This window comes from Daphnia pulex, chromosome 2, assembly GCF_021134715.1.
Source record: "Daphnia pulex isolate KAP4 chromosome 2, ASM2113471v1".
Lineage (NCBI taxonomy): Eukaryota > Metazoa > Arthropoda > Branchiopoda > Diplostraca > Daphniidae > Daphnia > Daphnia pulex.
In genome coordinates this window covers 6106426-6125765 of record NC_060018.1, presented here as the reverse complement: position 1 = coordinate 6125765, position 19340 = coordinate 6106426, and the positions used below count along the sequence as shown (strand labels likewise).

General features: G+C 44.7%; 1 protein-coding gene across 9 annotated transcripts in view; it reads right to left on the bottom strand.

The window, feature by feature from the left end:
* The window catches only part of LOC124188629 (potassium voltage-gated channel subfamily H member 6-like), a 93869-nt gene that overhangs the window by 20404 nt on the left and 54125 nt on the right, over window positions 1–19340 (bottom strand). For 4 of the 9 annotated variants that reach the window (XM_046581399.1, XM_046581400.1, XM_046581403.1 and 1 more), the window contains exons 3-9: window positions 16835–16984; window positions 15214–15424; window positions 14030–14334; window positions 13501–13952; window positions 13323–13437; window positions 13098–13261; window positions 12133–12174 (exon numbers count right to left, since the gene is read on the bottom strand). In XM_046581399.1, the coding sequence (XP_046437355.1) occupies window positions 12133–12174; window positions 13098–13261; window positions 13323–13437; window positions 13501–13952; window positions 14030–14334; window positions 15214–15424; window positions 16835–16984 (1439 nt within the window). Of the gene's footprint in view, window positions 1–12132; window positions 12175–13097; window positions 13262–13322; window positions 13438–13500; window positions 13953–14029; window positions 14335–15213; window positions 15425–15713; window positions 15770–16834; window positions 16985–17341; window positions 17559–19340 lie in introns of those variants that run through there. The other 5 variants (XM_046581401.1, XM_046581405.1, XM_046581406.1 and 2 more) reach the window with 3 other exon arrangements.

Genomic DNA, 19340 nt, shown 5'->3' with positions numbered 1-19340 from the left:
GCCCATCTATTTGGATGGGTACGACTCACCTCCTTTCCGATTATCTTAATGGTCGGCGGAACGGTGGAAGCCGCCGATGGGGCCATTGTGCCGCCGGTCGCCGATATGGACGAAGACGTTGTCATTAGCGCGCCTGAAGGTCCAGTCGACAACGAGCCTGCAGCTCTTTCACCGCCGCCACTGCCACCAGCTCCTCCAGTCGACTGTAGCGGGTGCATCTCCGACTCGAGTCGCACCGAGTCGTTGTCAAAACTGATCTTGAATTGTGACCAGCGATGCGTCGGATAGCGGTACTCCTTATTGCGTCGAACCACTGGCTGACTTTTGCTCCTTGTCGGCGTGCTCTCATCACTTCCATCATCCGACTCCTTTTTGTGTTGTGGTTGTAACCAAGGGTGACGAAGAATTGGCGAAAAGAAACCGCAATTGCAATCGCATCAATCAAATAACAATCAGTGGCGTGTTTTGTCATCGCGAGGCTACTCTCGTCTGGAACTCAAGTGGCCTTTCAGCCCACCAAGTGCAATGAGATTGGCATCACAGATATCTTAGACACTAAATCCTTACGATATATTTTGTCTTACAAAAAAAAAAAAAAAAGAAACAAAAGGACCGACGACAATCGATCGAAATTCATTCTCTTTTCTCTCTTTTTCTCGTTTGATCTGTTTTTCCCGTGCCGATTTTCTCTCGCCGTCTGTTCACGCGGAACAGACACAGGCAAAAGAAGAAAACAAAAAACCCAACTCCTTAAAAAAGGCGTAAGCGAATAAGCCAGGAGCGAGTGGAATCGACAAGCGTGCAAAGCAAGGCAAAGGCAGGACACAGCACACGGTGAGCAGCCGTAAAGGCTTAACATTCCTGATTCAAGATAACTTTTTTCGACCAACCGGCGAGGGGTGGTGAGTGTCCAAGTCGAAGGAGGGTTGCATGCAGAGCACAGCGTCTTTTTTTTTCCTCTCTTCCCCCTCCCCCGATCCCACAGAAGTCCAGCAGTCGTTCGACCATCAATTACTTTTCGACTCGCCCCCACCACGCATTTTTCCCTCCCGTTCTCCCTTCTCAGCTGATCTTTTTCCCTAGCTCCCCTTTCTTCCTATATGGATGCAAGGGCTAGTATATTAGCAAGATTCGGGCACGCTCTACCTCCATCTGTCACGGAAGACGTATAGGCTTAACGCCCTTCTCACCGGGCAGTCGGCGCACTGACTCCTCGATAACACCAGCATAAACAAGTAATTGGCTCGAGGATATAGGCTACTCTCTCTTTCAAACCGTCTTCCTGCTGCGACGGATAATGCGGCTCGAGACGGCTCCCGATAAATGACTTTGACACCGTCAACTTTAATTCCTCCTCCCACTAGACTTTTGTACGTACGGTACAACAAAGTTGATCTTTCATTGCCTCCATCTTGATCATTACGGGAGCCTAAGACGGAGTGAGCGGCCCTTCGAGGGAGGCAACGTATAGGACTACGACGAATGTTTTAACGGGCAACAAAACATTGGCCGCCAGAGCAAAGGGACACGAGAGAAAGAGAGAAAATAAGAAAGAAAGCAATAGACCTTAAAACCTTGCCTCATCGATTTTCGTTAGTCCCGGAGAGAAAAGTCTTAAACAAAAATAAAATAAAATAAATAAATAAAAAAGGGAGGACGAAATTGATGACATCCTAAAGTACAGACGCTACAAAGCCATAAGATTATTACAATTGATTAAACTTTAATCGAAAAAAGACAATCCTTATTGGTTTGAAAAACTTGCCTCCGGACACTAAATGATTAGAACGCCATTGAGAGTAACCTCTAATTTCTTAGACTTTGTCTAGCCCAATTGGATACCTTGCCGGATGTGACGACGCCATTGAGATTCTCTTTACTGACCGAGAGGCTCTCCTGACGGAGGATGTCTCGATAGCGCCGGCCTTCGAAGGAGCGGATAGGAGACAGCGTTGACGTTTGCGGCGGTGTGTTCACCACCGTCGACGTCGTCGGCCTGGTGGCTTTTTGCTGACCCGGCGGATGCTGGATGAACCTCTGCTTGATGGACGTGGAGGAGCCATCTTGGCGACCCGACCCACTATCCCCACCCAACTCGTCGTGTCCATTGTTGTTGTTCATCTTCGTTCAGTCAGCATATCGTTTAGTGTTCCTCCTCAATTGCCCCTGTGTTCCACTCCACTCAACTCAGCTAAGATTCACTTTCCAGCAGACAAAATTGGACAGTTTTGACATTCCGGAAAAAGGGATTTGTCTTGGCAACCAGCACTTTGGACCAAGGAGAAGCTCGCACAGATCGCACAGGCTGTTGTGATCAAAACGTTGGCTCCAATCCCCTCAACTCGGCTGACGGTGCAGCAGGTATCGCGCATTCAGTCAGATTCAAATGAACAACGACGTTGAGCCAATCTTAATCTAGAAGCGCAAGAGGACGTTGCACACCGACGTCAACGACCTACGAACTTGGCCTTTTCCGGCTGACACGCCCTCAGTCCTCAGTGCCTTGTTAACGCTGTGCGTCCTTTTCATTGATGCGTCCCGAATCTGCCTCTTCTTCAATAAGGATGGAGGGTCAAACGAATCGAAACAAATAGACCCAAAAGATCAACCCCATCAAGGGCACAATCTAATCGATTAGCGGCGGTATAGTCTACCAGTGCGCGCTGATGTTGGTTGCGATGTTGAGCGAGCTGCCGTCTAGTCGGAGGTGGTACCCACTCACGAGTCGCCATTCACACATGCCCGGAGATGACGAACGTCGATTGGACGCAAGTAGCCAAGAGGAACAAGAAGATCATCAGCATCAATGCCAAGCGAGAGGGAAAAAAAAATAGTCCAATCAAAATCAAATGTTTTTCTTCTTCACCGTGAACTCTCTCTCCTATTCACGGTGCAAGAGCAGCAGGCAGCGCCAGTAGACGCCAGACCTCAGCTCATGTCTATTTCCTGTCGTTCCATTTGCTGTCAATCTGACTCGGTTGATGCCTATCTATCTTCATCCATTTCCATTCAATCGATGGATGTTATCAGTGGGATACGTCGTTTCTATTCAGATAAAGGGGCAAGAACAGGCGGCAGTGAGCAAGAAAAAGACCTTCTCGGAATATAAACAAAAAAATGCGCTTGACGATTAATGGAAACGCCACAATGGGAGATCACCGTGTGTCGGTTCGTGACGAGGCATCAAATACGAATGGCGGAGGAAGGAAAATGCCAGAAAGCAATTCGGTGTACGGCGACGGGAGACGCCCCGACAAATAAACAAAAAAAACAAATAAATAAACACAACGATGCGAATGTTCCGATGCGTATAGGGTGCGAGTTCCGAGACCCAACTCTTGTGATAAATGTTCAGGATTGGCGTTACGTATCGCTCACTCGTTTTCAGCCTTCCTTGCGTTCTCAGCAGCTAGCTTCGATCCGAGGAAATGGGAAAGAAAAGAACCGGCGAATAGAGTTGAGCACAATACACTTTTTCCCTCCCCCACTCTCACACAAGATAAGAGGCTGACTGAGTCGGAGAAGGAGGGAAACTTTGTCGTCTATGTTGATTTTCGTGGCTTCGTCGTCCCTGCTTTCGTGGCTTAGGTCGACCCTACGGGAATAGCTTCAACAGCCACCATCATGGCAAAGATGGGGAGACGGCACGAGAGTTTGAGACACGACCGAGAACGCCAGCGGGTAGTGAAAGAATGGTACATCAATATTGACCATTCACCCCTCGCCTCATCATGTATAGCTACTTCCTTTTGACTTTCGTGAAACCAGCTGCCTGTCGCCTTTGTTGAACGATACGCTATACGCTATTAAGTTCTGTAGAGCTGTGGTAAACAACGGGATCGTCGCTAAGCGCCGATTCATGCAACTATTCAAGAACAACACGTTGGCAAATTTGCACAGGAAGAGAGGCGTAGCACGAAAGTAATTCCCAATGTTGCGCAACAAACTCAAAATCACAAGGGAGGCGTGAATACACCTGAATTGGGGACTTTTTACAGGAACGCAAGCAACACACAGCCCGGAGGATTTGGGTGTTCCATGAACGCGTTCACACAACGTCGAGTTTAGATTCAAACTGCCAGTCGTGTCACAAGTTCAGATCGTTTTTCCTTTTCTCCCCCTTTTTCCCGATGGGTGGGTGGTTGCTCCTCTTTCTCTACTTGCACGTTTCATCTCGAGTCTCCCTCTCTAGACTGAAGGAGACCATTGGCTCCACCAGTTTTGAAGCGCATGCTCCCTATATCAAAGTTCTCGAGGTCCTAACCGCAAACTCACCGAGTCCGGTGGCTTGGCATGTTCCAACATGGAGTGCATAGTTGTCGAAAGTACAGAGCGAGAGTAACCGGAGTAAAGGTTGGAGAGTGAACAGGGTGGAGAACGGAAGACCAGCAACAGGATCGGTATTTCCAACATCAGAGCGAGACAAGAATGGAGAGAGGGGAAGAAATACAAAAAAAAAAGTGTCCAGTTCGCTCCCGAACTTCCCCTTCGTCTAATCATTCACTTCTTCTCTCTTTTCCTGCGCGCGTCAACCCGAAAAAAGAGCGCGGCATACAAATTGAGGGGGGGGGGAAGTTGGGAGGTCGCTTAGCAACGAACCGAACATACATATTAAGATCCCCTTCATTCGTTTCCACCGTAATTACCGCGCACTACATCTACAAAGCTCATTCGAAAACGATGTCGTCATCGGCAACCAAAGCTTCCTTCTATTCACCGGAAAATGTGTTAATGATAACTCAGTAAGCGAATCAAGATCAGCCGGTTAAAAAGAAATACATCAAAAGAAACGAAATTCAATTACTAGAGAGTACAAGAATCATCGAATTTTAATTCGATCCACCCATTTAAAAAAAAAAACGAGCTTGAATATTTCATTGAGGGGAACTTTATAAAGGGGAAGGAAATCTAAATGTTGTGGTTATAGAATCTCATATCTTTGATTCAGGTCACGCTCGCCAAGCATTCGACATAGACCAACTACAAAAAAAGCCCCCTCAAAAAAAGTGGGGTATGGGGCTTCAGATCGATGCAATCGATTGGCAAAGCCAGTCTGCCCTGTTCCATTCTTTATCACCATCATCATGTGAAATTGCGAAAAACAAGGCCACATGAAGTGATGATAATGATGACAAGTGGGGCATTCGACATTACTCGAAACAGCAGAGTTATTCGAGTTGATGGGACAGCTACAGGGCTAGTTTACTGGCTGTCCGCCATGTTCAGAAGATGAGCGCAAATATCGTCAATTTCCCTCCTCTAACATGATAATTGCCGCTAATTTGTTTACATGATAATTATCTGAAAAAAGGTGACGTTTTTAACGAGGATACGGACAATCGTTATCATTGACGTGTAGGCGCCTGCTTCTCGATCTAAAGTCACCACCGCTGTCCTCATTTCGCCCTGTTCCCCCTTTGTTGTGTAAAATCAGAATTCCCAACTCTTCTCCTCGTCTGATGATGTTCAGCCTCTTCTGTTGACAGATTCCGTGAACTTGGCTATTTCAATTCCTCCCGCAAGAACTGGATTTTCCCCTCTGTGATATTGTCACTGCTCCACGTACGACGGAGCGGGACTTTTAGAAAACGATCAATAGGTCATCAGTGCGCACGGCTGAAAACCGGGTAGAAAGAGACACGGGGGAGCTGGGTCGGGAGGTGGGTTAGGGGAAAAGTCGAGGAAGGTGTATACACTGTAGCCTACACACGGAATATGTGCGTCTGACTGTCTGGGGGTGCGTGCGGCAGGCGCATCACTACTCTCCTTTCCTGTATAGACGAGCGCCATCGCTGCCAGCACTGCAGGGGGGAGAACCGAGATCGGAGCAGGCCACCACCCTCCTATCGATGCGCTTCGTCTAAAGGAGATGTCTAAGTCCCAAAGATGAATCAAAGTAGATGGTGGGACCCGAACGCGCGGGGTGTTCCAACTAATCGAATATACGGCGCGGTAACTGGGTCCAGACAAATTGGCACGGGGAGAGAAAGGTAACAAGGAAATGTACGGTGGTATAGCCCCAATTCGATAATAATGTCTGTGCAGTTCACAAAGGACATGTCCTAAGTCCAAATGACAATTGTCGAGAAGATGAAACTTGCCAGGAAGCCATAGAATTGGCCGCTACAATCGCTGTGCAGCCCAGCACATAATTTTCCATCTGTTGTGTCACATCAAGAGCTTTTATCAAACAAGGGCAACACAATCTAAAAGGTTGCTGCCACGGAAGAAAGAAAAAAATAACACAAACAAACTGATGGGAATAAATGGGCGAATTTCGCAGACCGAGCGTGTTTCCTATTCCCTTCTACATTGCCTTTACATGCAGATGAGTTGTTCCTGTCAAAAAGTCAAGAAGGAAACAGGGGGGGGGGAGGACACGGGGAGGGAGGGAGTCAGGACGGCATAGGAGCAATCTTATTGATCAGTTGGGGATTCGGTGAGGGAGAAACGATGGATGTTTAAGGACAGCACAGGATAGAGGAGAGAGAGGGTGAAGAAAACGAGTGTGAGAGAGAGAGAGACAGAGAAAAGGAGAACAGCGTCTCCGGCGGCAGAGAAACAGATTACAAAAAGAGGAGGGCGAAGCAATGTGCAGCCGAGCGCATTTCTCCTCTATTGTAGGATTTCGGGTGATTTCAATCAAGGATCTCTCTCATCTCTCTCTTTCTCTTTCTCTTTGCTTCGCTATTGCACGGAGCAAGAGGCTCTCTTTATTTTTCCCTTTCAGTTGTGCTCGCGTGCCAATTGGCGGGTTCGGATGCAAGAGCTCGATCGACAATTTCAGTACCCCGAGAGAGAGAGAGACTCTTGTGTTGTCAACAATAATATTATACGACGGCAGATTGCAACTTGTTGCACGAGCAAACAAGACGCTTCGACAACATCGAAAAAGAAACTTTGAAAAACGGAGATACAAAACAAATCAGCCAAGCTGGCGCAAACAAACAAACACACTCGGCTTCGTTCATTCCACTACAGTTATAGCTGCTACAGTCACAAAAGCTTTCTTTCCCATTTACCCCATTTCAACTTGGTTCATTGTTTCTTTTATCTTTCCTGTGCTAGAGCCGTAGTGGTGGTGTCGTTGGCCTCCCCCCGACCGACGTATATTTTTCATCGACCCAACTGCTTTATTCTTATGTCTAGCTTGAAGCACACTTGTGTCATTGCCGTCTGTCTCGTCGCTCTATCCTATTGAAGAGTGCTCTGCTCTGCGCCTCATCGATTCCCAGCGCATGATAAAAAGAAGTATAGATTTGGCATAAATCACATACACAAAATATTAAGGGCCCACAAATAAACTCGGAGATTCGAATAGAAAAGAAAAGGGCTATTTTGAACCGATGACGCAATCCGGACGAGAACGACGGCACGATAGTATGCAAGAACCAACCCAATCCAACTTTTCTCCTACATTGATCCACACTGAAAGAAATTGTGGGTTATCGGCTACGCATGCCGAAGCACGGTCGACTCCAGATTGAATGTTGCGAAGTCTACGTCAGTCGTGACGCAATTACCAATCGTTTGGAATATACAAATAGCAGTCAAATCGTTCGTGAACGGAACGTGTGGCCTAGAATGCCGCCTTGCGTCACCCAAGTGGTGTGAAGAATTTTCAAAATGAAACGGCCTCGCTTTATTTTTCACCCGTCAACTTATATATCTATATGTAGATTTTTTTTACCCAAGTCCGGGAACGCGAGAGTCAAAAGTTTTTCGAAGAACCTGCGATCGGCTCTCAAAAGATGGCAGTGTAAACGAGGGGGTTGATTCAAATTCAAATACTGCATTGCATCCAAGAGCCGGGTCAAAGAGAACAACAAACAGACGACAATAACAACGGCACACTTGGGAATAGGAAGAAAAGTTATCAATAAAGCCGCCGGGAATGAATAAGTTATCAAGAAAAAAAAAAAGAAAGTGAACTTGCAGTGTAGGACTTCGTTTGACCAAAAGATGGTACCAGAAGGTCAACAACATAAATAACCTGGAAACCCTGCAATGCAGGATTGAAACAGGCATTTCCCCCCTCTTCCATCTACTACAGCCCTGACAATCATTTGCGTTTCCATGACGACAAGGAATACCGCATTTCCATTAAATGTCGAAGCACACTAAGATAAAAAGAAATAAGAGCGGCGTCGACGCCGTACTTTTCAGCGTTCCATCAAAAGCGCAAGACGCGTCTCAAATCGACGAAAAAGAAACAAGGACAAAAGGAAAAAGCTTGTGAATACAAGAATCTTTAAATAGCAGCTGCAATTAATTTGCGTGTGTGTGTGACCTAAGTCAACAGTCAATAAAGCGACGACTTTGATCGGCGGCTCTGGCCATTTTTCAGGGAAATGTTTCAACGCGAAACCTTCCACGAAATCGAAATCAAATTGATTTTTTTTTTTCTTTTTTATATTTCTGCCTACACGAGGCTAACACGCTCCGTCATTTCCTTATCGGTTTTCTTCTTATTTTCCAAAACCATCGACGCCCGATGCATGAAGCCAACTAACGCAATCCCCATAAAGCGAAACAGAAAAAAAAAATGGGAAGGCAATCATAACACATGGAACAAGGAGAAGAAAGGAATCAAAGCGAATTCGACCTCAATAAGATGACGTTCGTTCTTTCGTTATAAAAAGGACAAACAAACAAAAATTCGAGCGAAAAGAGTTTCCTTGTTATTTGCGCAACTCGATATTGCACCATAATGACACGTAAATCAAAAAAGGGTAAAACGACAGACGATCGCCAGACAAACTTGAAACCCAAAATTCGGAGCTCTGCAAAATATCGATCGCGAGTGAAATACAACTTCGTGGTCGTATGTAAAAAAAAAAAAAAAAAAAACCCGGAAAATTCCCGAAACTCTCCGACATAGAATAAGGGGAAGAAAGAATAAATTTGGTGAATGTGATTCTAGGACATGGTCCACGTTACACGATTTACGCAAAAACACTGACCAGCTACCGGTTCACGTACCAACAACGTGAGAAGGGAGGGCGAATAAGGAAGAGGAAAATTGGTTGCGTAACTTCTTTAGTCGATTGTTAGCGTGTGTGTATGTCTTCCTTTGTTGATCCTACCTGATCTTTGTGACTGCCCGTTATAGAGGCACTTAATAAACTTGGGCCGGATTTGTTGGAGCTGCGACGGCGGTGGTGATGTGTCGGAGACGAGACTGGGTCAATCTCTGTGGTTAGATTCGTCAACACGGCGGTCTTGTTGTTGTTGTGCCGGACAAGATCGTCGGTTGGCGTACCGGCCCCTAACATATCCGTTAGTGGATGATGTTGAACGTCGTTGACGATTGCGGCGGCTATCGCTGTCGCCATTGTGCCGCAAACGACACCATCTCTACCACTAGCACCACTCGCACTACCAAACTGTCCGTGATGGGCGTTCACCATCAAAATGGACGAGGCATTAGATCCGCTGCTTGTCGGCATCTTGGCGACGCACTTCTGCAGTAAGTCGAATCACTTACTCGACACACCATTGAGACTTACTCCCAACCAGCTTGCCCATCTCGCGCGATCTAACACAACCAACGACTAGTCGGTCAAATTCACTTGACGTTGTTCGAGCCCAGCGGGACACGAAACGAGAGAGTGCAGTGCCAGCACGCACTGTTGCAATGTCAGCAGCCAACACGAACATGGGCGTAGTTGATTTAAAAAAAAAAAATCAAAATCAAAATGGATTAATAGAGAGAGAGAAAAGAAATTTCCGACTACACGGACCAACTCGAACTGGTAGACTCGGAAGGCACCACATATTTCTTTAAGCGGCGTACCGGCAAGTCACATAACCGAATCGTTCTCCCCTCCCCTTACCTCCCTCAGCTTATACAAAGAAAGGAGCTATAACTGCAGTCTCACCATGTCCCCACCTTTTCGCTCCTTACCGATCCACTCAACCACCACCGCCACCCACAACCCATCAATATGCCTCATAGACAAACTTTATATTTCTTCCAACGCCCGCCAGGACTCGTATATAGGCGCTACGAATAAAGAAGCACGTGAGAGAACACCACAACCAAAAAACACACGTGCAGCGCGATGGACGGCCAAAGTCGAAATTCATCCAACGCACTAGATGAGTGGCCGACTGAGGGGTAAAAAAAAAGCTGAAAAGAAGATTGCTGAGAAAGTTGGCCCTCAGATAGCCGATGGAAGACGGGAGGAACGTGATAAAGTAGTTTGCTTAGCGAACGGACGCGTGTGGTCGTGAAAGAGGCAGCCAAAAGACACATCAAAATTTGTAAATTCTATTTCGGAAATAGAACGGACCCACAGCGCTAATAGGCGGAGACTCGTCCACATTCGTCGACGTCTAGGCTGCCACCGCAGCCGCTGACAGTTCGAGGGGCGGTAGTCTAGTAATCCGCCGAACTGCGCGAAAGAAGAGCTCGGCGGAAGACGAGAGAGAAAAATGATTTAAAAAAACCGATGCGAACAACAAGAACCGAAAAGCCAACGCGGGGAATGCTACGAAGAAACGAACTGCAGTACATTTGGCGCAACGTCTACTCGTCGATCCATCATTCACTCATCCGGTGGCTAATGCGAATCCAAATCCGGATGAACGGATCCAGCCGCCATGACTAGGGAGTAGGGAAGGAGCAAGAAAAGAACGTGACGGCGATGAAACGGATAAGAGTCAAACAAAGACAAACAGGGTGAGCGAAAATAACGGAACGAGCACTTTTCATCATTGGTAAAAGCCCCTTGGCCTTCTCTGAAACAAATGCTTCCTTACTCTTAAAAAAGACAAGTAGACAGAAAAGGAAAGGAAGACGGGGCCGATTATTTGGTTGAATCGCTCAGCGACATTTGTCGACATCAGACTACCGAGTTTCATTGTCAGCATCGCATCGGAACCTGGCGATTTTCAATAATCAAAAGATACAACCTAATGATACAGGACGTGGGAGAAGAGCACAACAAGGAACGTATTGAGGCAAAGACTTGCGCCCTCCAGTTTGACCTACTCAGGGTGGCCTTGATGCCAAGTTCCTCCGCCTACGTTCGTTTCCAGGAAAAAACAAACAGAACGCGTGAGGATACGGGAAAAAGAGAGACGCAAAGAAAAATGAAGCAAGTAGCAACTACCAAGAAAAAGCTAATGATAAGAGGGGAGTTTGACAACTCCCTCATTTCCTTCGCCATTCCCTTTGACTTGAGCTTCTCTCATCGCTCACTCTATCCCCTCCCATTCCGGAACTACCTACGGGAACACGCGCAGGGCTTTCGGTAGCGTGACTGCCACCCGCTGGGCCGCTGAGCATTGCAACATCGCGGAATGCGACAAATGAGGTGAGGTATCGTTATCGCAAACAACATTTTCATCATCGGCTAATTCGTTTGAAAATCTCAAGTCAGATTCAATCACAAGAGCTTGAAAGATCAAACAGAAAAGGAGAGAGGACTTCTTCAAAAAATGATTTGACTACAGTGTGTTCACAGACTCGTGACGACAAGATTGTTGGTTAGCACGCGATCGCGTCACAGTTATAATTAGAGCAGAATGATTAGTGAAGTGTCAAGAAAAGTTCTGGCGAATCTTTTAAAAAGGTGAAAACTCTTCATTTTTTCCCTCACGTTACCAGGACTCTGCATTCCTATACGGTACCATTCAAGTTATTCATTCGGTTCAATGCAACGTCAGCATCAACGTGGTTCGTTCTCCATGAACCCAGTTCCTTTTAAGACCGAGATGACGACGGAATCGAAACGATCAATTTTTAACCAAAACAACAAGAAAAAAAAAAAAAAAAAAGAGAACTTCATAAACTCGTAAATACAGTAGGAATTCAAGATCAATGTGCCCACTGATTGCATATCGAGTATAATAAGAGTAGGTCTTGATTATGGTGAAAAGATACACCATGCGACCCGGTAAAGCGCAAAAACGGTGGAGTCGTAATAAAAAGGGAAAGTGAAAAAAAAAAGGAAAATATTTACACTATAGGCCTACACTATTTATAGTACAGTGCCGAACTATGAAACGAAATACTGACGGAAAAAAAAAATCCGATTTTGATTCGAGTGGCAATCAGAACGACGGTTGAATAAAAGAAGAATCAAGAAAAATTCCCCAAAAAAAGGATAAGTAAAATTCACTTACTTGAGCAACTTTTTCTCCCATCTTCTGAGGATGGATGGCATTCTGAAAAGGAGAAAATCTTTGAGAGAGTGCACAGGCAAAAATAAATCAAATAAAAAAAAATCTAGACCCACAGACCCCAAAACAAAATAAATTAAATTAATAAATAATGTAGAAAAACGCAACCCCCGACGCAAAGAAAAAAAAATTATATGTATACTGTTTCAAGATGAATGCTGATCTAATGTACCTCGACCATCCCGACAGCTCAGTGTTGTTTATGTAAATCTTTTATTTTTCACGTTTTATTTTTTTGCAACTTTATTTTGTCTTTTCTTCCATTGTTCTTTACTTCAGTTATTCTTTTGATTCTGGATGAAGTTATTGAGGGGAAATGAAAGAAATTTTGGAACAGAAAAGGATAGGAAGCGGGAAAATCAAAATTTTCAAACAGAATTGGAAATTAAAAGGTGTTAAAGTAAGGCTCGTTAAATTCTCATGAATAATTCATGCAATGAAACGCATCAAATGGAAGGGAAAAAAGCTTGCCAAAAATTTTTTATTTTACAAAGATGAAAGAGTAAAAGATTTTGTGTTTACTGTTTCGATATGAGGATGCAGATGCAAAAGAAAAGGACGAGGAAGAAGATTGAGTTGTACTAACAAAAAGAGTAGGATTGGTATTGGTATGTGTGAGAGCGCTAAGAGCCAGCAAAATAGAGCAGCAGAGCCATCTAGCCTACCAAGCTGCGAATTTATTTTTGAAAGATAAAAAAAAAATCTGTATGTACACATTGTACACTGTATGCAACCGGCAAAGAATGCCAAAGCTGCTTTCGTCTGACATTACGTAATAAATATTATTTATATTCCTGATAATAATTAAGACCAAAGAATCAACCAATCTACTCGAATAACGTACGTACGCGTGAGTCCTACGGCAAGACGAGTGAGGATTTTTCCCCCCTATTTTTCGTTAAATGTACCTTGATTTTAGCGGCTTCAACCGCGGTGGTGGCAACACTAAGCGATGGCGATTTGCGTTCACCACCCCTTTGTGCATTTCGATCGGCCAGTAAAGTTCTGTAGCGTGTCAGATCGGAATCTGAACTTGCATTGGGAACGCTCTTGCTTATCTGAGATCGCGAAGCTGCAAAATGAATACAAATTAATTCGGTTTCTTCTGTAACTGGTTTTGCGTCAATTCTTACTGTTGATTGAACTGAGACCGTGAAACGGCCAAGGGCTAGTCACTTCGGAAATCCTGTGCCGACTCAGAGCGTCCAGGGACGAGGTTGGCCGCAGTGATATGGCGTTGCTTTGATGCTGAAATAAAAAATAAAACCTCAAATGAAGAACGTAAAAAATGGTCAATAATTTGTTGCATACCTGGTCTTTTGCTGAACGATCGCTTGCATTCGTCAAATGATATTTTTTGGCCAGGTATCCAGGAACTCCGCCATCCGTTCTACTAGATTTGCGCTGCAGCTGCAATAAGGCGGCTTTACTGCCGTTCCAGCTACTTCTTGGCGTAAAGGCGCGTCCTAGGGAGGTGAGTGAGACCCTTGGCAGGCTGTTACGGCACTGCTGATCACCCGGATGTCTCGGCACCGGTTGAGCTGGTGAATAGCCTCTTTTGCTCTCGTTGGTATAAAACAGATGCCGTTGGCTGTGCGGTGACAGGTCAACGCTGTTTGAATGTCCCGCTGCTCCTGAACCCGTCGGACGGTTCTCTCCTTCCAAGCCGTTCATGTCACGATCGCTAGATGGCCTCGTTGGTGACCCATCCGGTATGATTTGAATAAGAGGTGCGTTGAGCCGGGACGTAATCAACACCGATTCTAAGCACGTAGTCCTTTTATTAAGTTTCTGAGCCCATCATTGATCCGTATAATAAACAACATCAAAAGTATATTACCGTCCAAAGAGATGGAACCTCGTTGACGGCTGAATCGCCGTCGGTGGTGGAGCGCCAAGCATTGCTGTCCGTCCATCATGGATGCATCGAATTCCAGCGGCTGAAGGACGCACAAGTCCAGTTCCGGAGAATTGACTTCTTCGTCCTCCTGGACTGCCACAGTATTCTGATTGACAGGATACCTTCTTTTGCCTTTATTCTGTTCCTCTTCCGTTTCATCACGTCCGGACCGGCGCTGCTTCAGAGTGATGGCAGGAAGGATTTTCTCGTTGACTTCGCACACCGTTGATAACAAGACATCCGAACTATCTCCCGGAACAAAAACAAAAACAAAAAAAAAACAAAAACAAAAAGAGTCAAGATTGAGATTGAAGTGTTTCAACACAATACTCCATCATTAAAACAAGAGGCAGCGCTTTATTCAGCGACATCCAGCTTATTCCGGCTCCCTCTTTTCCGTTTCTCCAGCTCTCTCCCTTACCCGTTTCTTTGTCTGGAATGTTTTAATTCTCCTCATTTGACGAACTTTTTTCTATTTCCTTCTGACGTTCATTTCTAACTTGGGAAGTGCACACGGTACACAAAGCCATAAAGTGCCTAAATATAGTACCAAATTCTCAAATGGTACGTGTGTGTGTGTGTGGCCCGGATGAAAAGTCAGACATGAGTTTAGAAGATTGTACCTATAGGAGTCTTTTCTTTTTTCCCCCTCTCCCTCTAACTCTCCTGTTCTCCATTGCATTTGTTGTTATGGGAATCTATATAGCGGCGAGACCAAAGTCCTTCGGTTTAAAAATACGATAAGTTTTACGGTCCGTCGTAAAACTTTCGTTTCGGTTACTTCCCTGCCCTCGTTCAACCTGCTCTGTTCTACTCTCTCTCTCTTTCTCTGGTTTTTGCTGCTTGTTTACTAATATCATGGCGTCCTCGATTTGCGCTGCTGGATCAATTAAGTTTCCCTCCCAGTCTCCGTCCTCCATATATTGATAATCTCCAAAGACTCCCACAATAGTTTTCCGCTTGTTGTCACAAGTCCCGATCGTGCCGTTGCTTGTTTACGTTCATTTAGTTTTAGTCTTCGCTTCGTGCCAAAAACCATTCATGAGAGAGCGGAGAGAGCGGAAGCCGGAATTGGAGAATGTCATTTCGTTGTCAAGGTGAACATTACGTAAAAGGAACATTACGAGAAAGGGTTCTCTTCTTCCTCTTTTGGGCTCTCCAACTTGGAGCTGGAGACAAGTCGGCCTTCAGGATCCTGAGTGGACGAAGCTGACGAACAGGCACTGTCGTCGATCGGCGGACTCGAGAGCCCCGATGAGGACTGCTGGTTGCGACGACTGCGACGCATCGACGTCATCCGGAACGACTGTCGGAACGATTGCCGTGCTCGATCGACTGTACAAAATCAGACGGATACAAAAAATAAAATAAAATAAAACACATAAAGAATGTCAGAAAAGACGAATACAATAAAGGGGGAAAAGAGGAGAAAGACAATTGAGAAAAAGGGAAAAATTGGGGAGAAATAGATTAGAAGAAAATCAAATCGGCAATATGTTTCCTGTTTCCCCTCTACATCCATCCATCTGTTCTTTTGTTATAATATTGCTTGATACGTTTCAGACTAAGCGTCTTGCCTCCCTACCGATAGATACAATATCGGATCAAAACTGCTAACTCTTACTTGGCGGATTGTAAAGTTGCACGATTGCACGATCTGATGATCGAAATTATTTGCGTCCCAGGGCACGAAACAAAAAAGGTTTTCGACTCGATTGTGGAGAACGATTTTTTTGTTCGGCGAGCAAAGTATCATGTACTAGACATTCGTCGATACACACAACTGCAGCCAAAAAAAAAGGGGGGGATCGATACGAAAATTTCTTTTACGTCCGGTTAGCATTCAATGTCGTCGCCATCCCCTATAACCGGTGTTGTATGTTGTGTCGAGTCGTGTTATCACGTCCCCCATTCCCTCTCGTCTTTTCAGTTTTCCGGTGCTGATGTTGCTGCCCAACTCTATCCGGCAGTCGCAATAACAGGTCTCTGCGGCTGCAACTGCTATTATATAGCGGCTGTTGTGACAAAATCAAATCCGAGGATGTCCGCAGTCTTCTCGAGGATAACTAACGTAACAGCGTCCCCCATATTTTACGGCTCTTCATCTGTTTTGTTTCCTTTTCCCTTCGGGCTCACTTTTGTTGTTGTCGTCGTCGTCATCGTCATCATCTTCTTTTGTAATGGTCTTTCTTGCCCATATAACATTGCATTGTCCTTCCGACATATTCAGTCTTACGCAGCACATATATATGTGTACTCTGTCTTTTTCCAAGACAGAGCCCACCCATTCTCTCACTCACGCATCATTGAATAGTCCGGGACTCTGTCTGCTGATTTATAGAAGCACACAGCGGATTACACCAAAGAAACGAGGAAGCATCTTTCTCTCAGTTCTGCCGTACGTACATATTCCGACGAACGAACGAAAAGCGCCCCAGTTGGTATTCGTTTCGGAATCGGCAATCTCCCTAAAAAGTGAGGGTTTTCTATATAATTCTTAAGCCATGCATGGTAGTGTTCCAATATAATAATATATAAATTCCAAGATTCTTGGGCGCTGCATCCTTTTCCTCGTTAAAAAAAATTGAATGTAAAAGTTTAGAATGCCCTTGTGATGAGATAGGAAGACGATTTAAATGGCGATAAAACTAAACATTAAACCGCACATGGGTACAATGTGGAAAAGTGCGGAAAAATAAGCCAAGGACAAAAGCAAGGTTGAAAGAAGATAGAATATGCAATTACATTTGCTGAAGCGAACCGTCGTCGAATGCTCGGCACTGTTAGGTGCATCCGGCAAGGCGTCGCAGTCTTCGAAGTTAAGGATGTACATGCAGACTTCACCCGCCTCGTTTTTGATTGGTGCGATGACTTGGCTGCACATGAACTTGGTGCCTACACAAAAATCACAAGAAGAAAGAAGGACAAACAAGAAGGAGAACAAAGTTATTGGATTTCTTGTTATACGTATAGATTGTTAATCAAACACAAGGTCGTCTCCATGTATCCATTCAAATTTGATATCCACATTATTACTGTGTACCTAAAATACACTACAATAGATCAATCAGGACTGGATAGCAATAAGCCAGATGAAAAAATTCATTTCGGTGTGGTAAAAGAAGGAAAAAATGGATATGATGATGACAGGGAGTTTGTTTTTGGCGATCTCAATTGTGATGTGGGACCAACATGTGTTTCTTTGCCAATAAAGAGACAGATATCATAAACCTTTTAACCGATTTTTGTTACCTTGAAAGTCATAATTGAATTGAGGCAGTCCCACAAGTCGAAGAAAACTAACGCCAACACGTGGTAAACGTCAAATCCACACCAAGAGTTTTCACATTTTAGATGAATGTCAACCACTCTGGTTATTGTTTGTTACTTTTACAGAAATAGTATCACAGTTATCAAGTGGGAATCTAGATATTTGAATGAAACAATTCAACACTTTTTTCTAGTTTGAGAAATCGAACGAACGATCTAGAACACGGGCGAGCGAGAACAATGTCGTCGTGTCGTCTGCTCTTCATTCTTTAAAGCTTGTTATAATATTTGTGTTGCCATATCATGAAACCAAAAACGACGTGATAGCTGGTGATAGTTTCTTCACGCTTCCGTGAGAAACTCTTGCATTGAGTTATACCAATCCGAAATAAACAATCAACCAGCTCACAACTCACACCCTTTTAATTTTTTTATCGCACAAGGATATTTGATCTTCTTGTCGTTATTGCTGGTAACCAATTATTTTTAATGTGTTACTGATTTTTTTCAAGACGCGTATTTACGTACGAAAAGAAAAAGAATTACGGGAAAAAATGTATTTAAAAGATTCTTACTGACATTACATCCGAAAAGAATCAATTAATAAACGAGAATTGAAAAAAGGCCTAGAGCCGATTTCCGACTAAGTAAATTGATACCGTTCGGTACAATCGGCTTTTCATGTTGACAAAACTTGAAGCCGTTGTATAACAGCAAGAGGTTTACCTGTGAGGGACCACTGTGAGCCCCCGTCACATCCATTTCGATGCAATTAAAATGACTAAACGAAAGTGGAGAAAAGATGCGTGAGAAGGAAGGCCTGAGACTTTTGAAATGTAATCTCCACAATCATCTTCACAGTTGTCCTCTATATTTGCATAATCAAAAATAGGCCTGAAAATGACGTTCTCAATCAGACCGTGACATTCGAATGTAAAGTCGCGCCCCGCACCAGTACCTCGTTTGGTAAAACGCAACTGCTCCCTCCTAGTTTTGCATATTATCATCCTAGAGTGTCTCATGTAGTCGAAAGCTATTGGCTGCAAGGGAGTGGCTGGTCGTCGTCATTGCCACTACTTTGATGTACATCGAGTTGAAGTGGAATAGCAACACAGCAGCTGGCGCTATACTGCTACCGAGCGCTGGAATTACGGACGTGTCGCCGCACTCTGTCGGGACAATAACAAACACATCCGACAGCGGAAGGAGCCTTACGCCCGTTGTGTGTATTTGCTGCCTGATCGTTCACAAGCCACAGTATATAGCAATCAATGGATCTCTTGAGAGCCAGGATCTTTTTATTTTTCATACTATTGGGGTTTTTTTATTCTGAATATGCAATGCCACACAATCGACAGCGGCGCCGTCACTTCTGGCTCCTACAAAGAAGTCAAGATATTGGGCGAGAGACAAGAAGAGCGCTAAAGTGGCTGCTGTTTTCCTTAAATTCCTTTGGCTGGGCTTATATACTGCTACATTGAAAAAGGTACACAACAACCCAGACAGAGTCGCTGGTGTCATCTGAAAAACAATTCCAGGAGGCCAAGAAGAAGAAAAAGAAAATCAAACAAAAAATCGATGGCGTTGTGTGAGCATCTGAGTTCATCGGCAAGAGTGCTGGGACGTGACATGTGTTACACACTTGCACGCCGAGCACATTAGGAAGATTGCTGCCGGGAATCGTCGCCGGCAATGTTATTTGCTCTATTTTTTTTCAAGTCCATTAGCCCATTGCTCTTTCTCTTATATTCTGCGCGGGTCTGGCGATGGGACTGATGGTCGCCTTATTGTCGTATGACAAATAAAACGGAATTTCTATAAATACCGAGCCCACAGAACGATGTTTGTGCAACACATTGTGGCTGACTGCTGTGGCCGTCTGTGCGTTTCTTGGCAGGTGAGATATGCTTCTCGCCCCTACACACAGGCGACTACTACTACACCACTCGGTGAGCAAAGTTGGGCAACAAAGGGGGGGGGG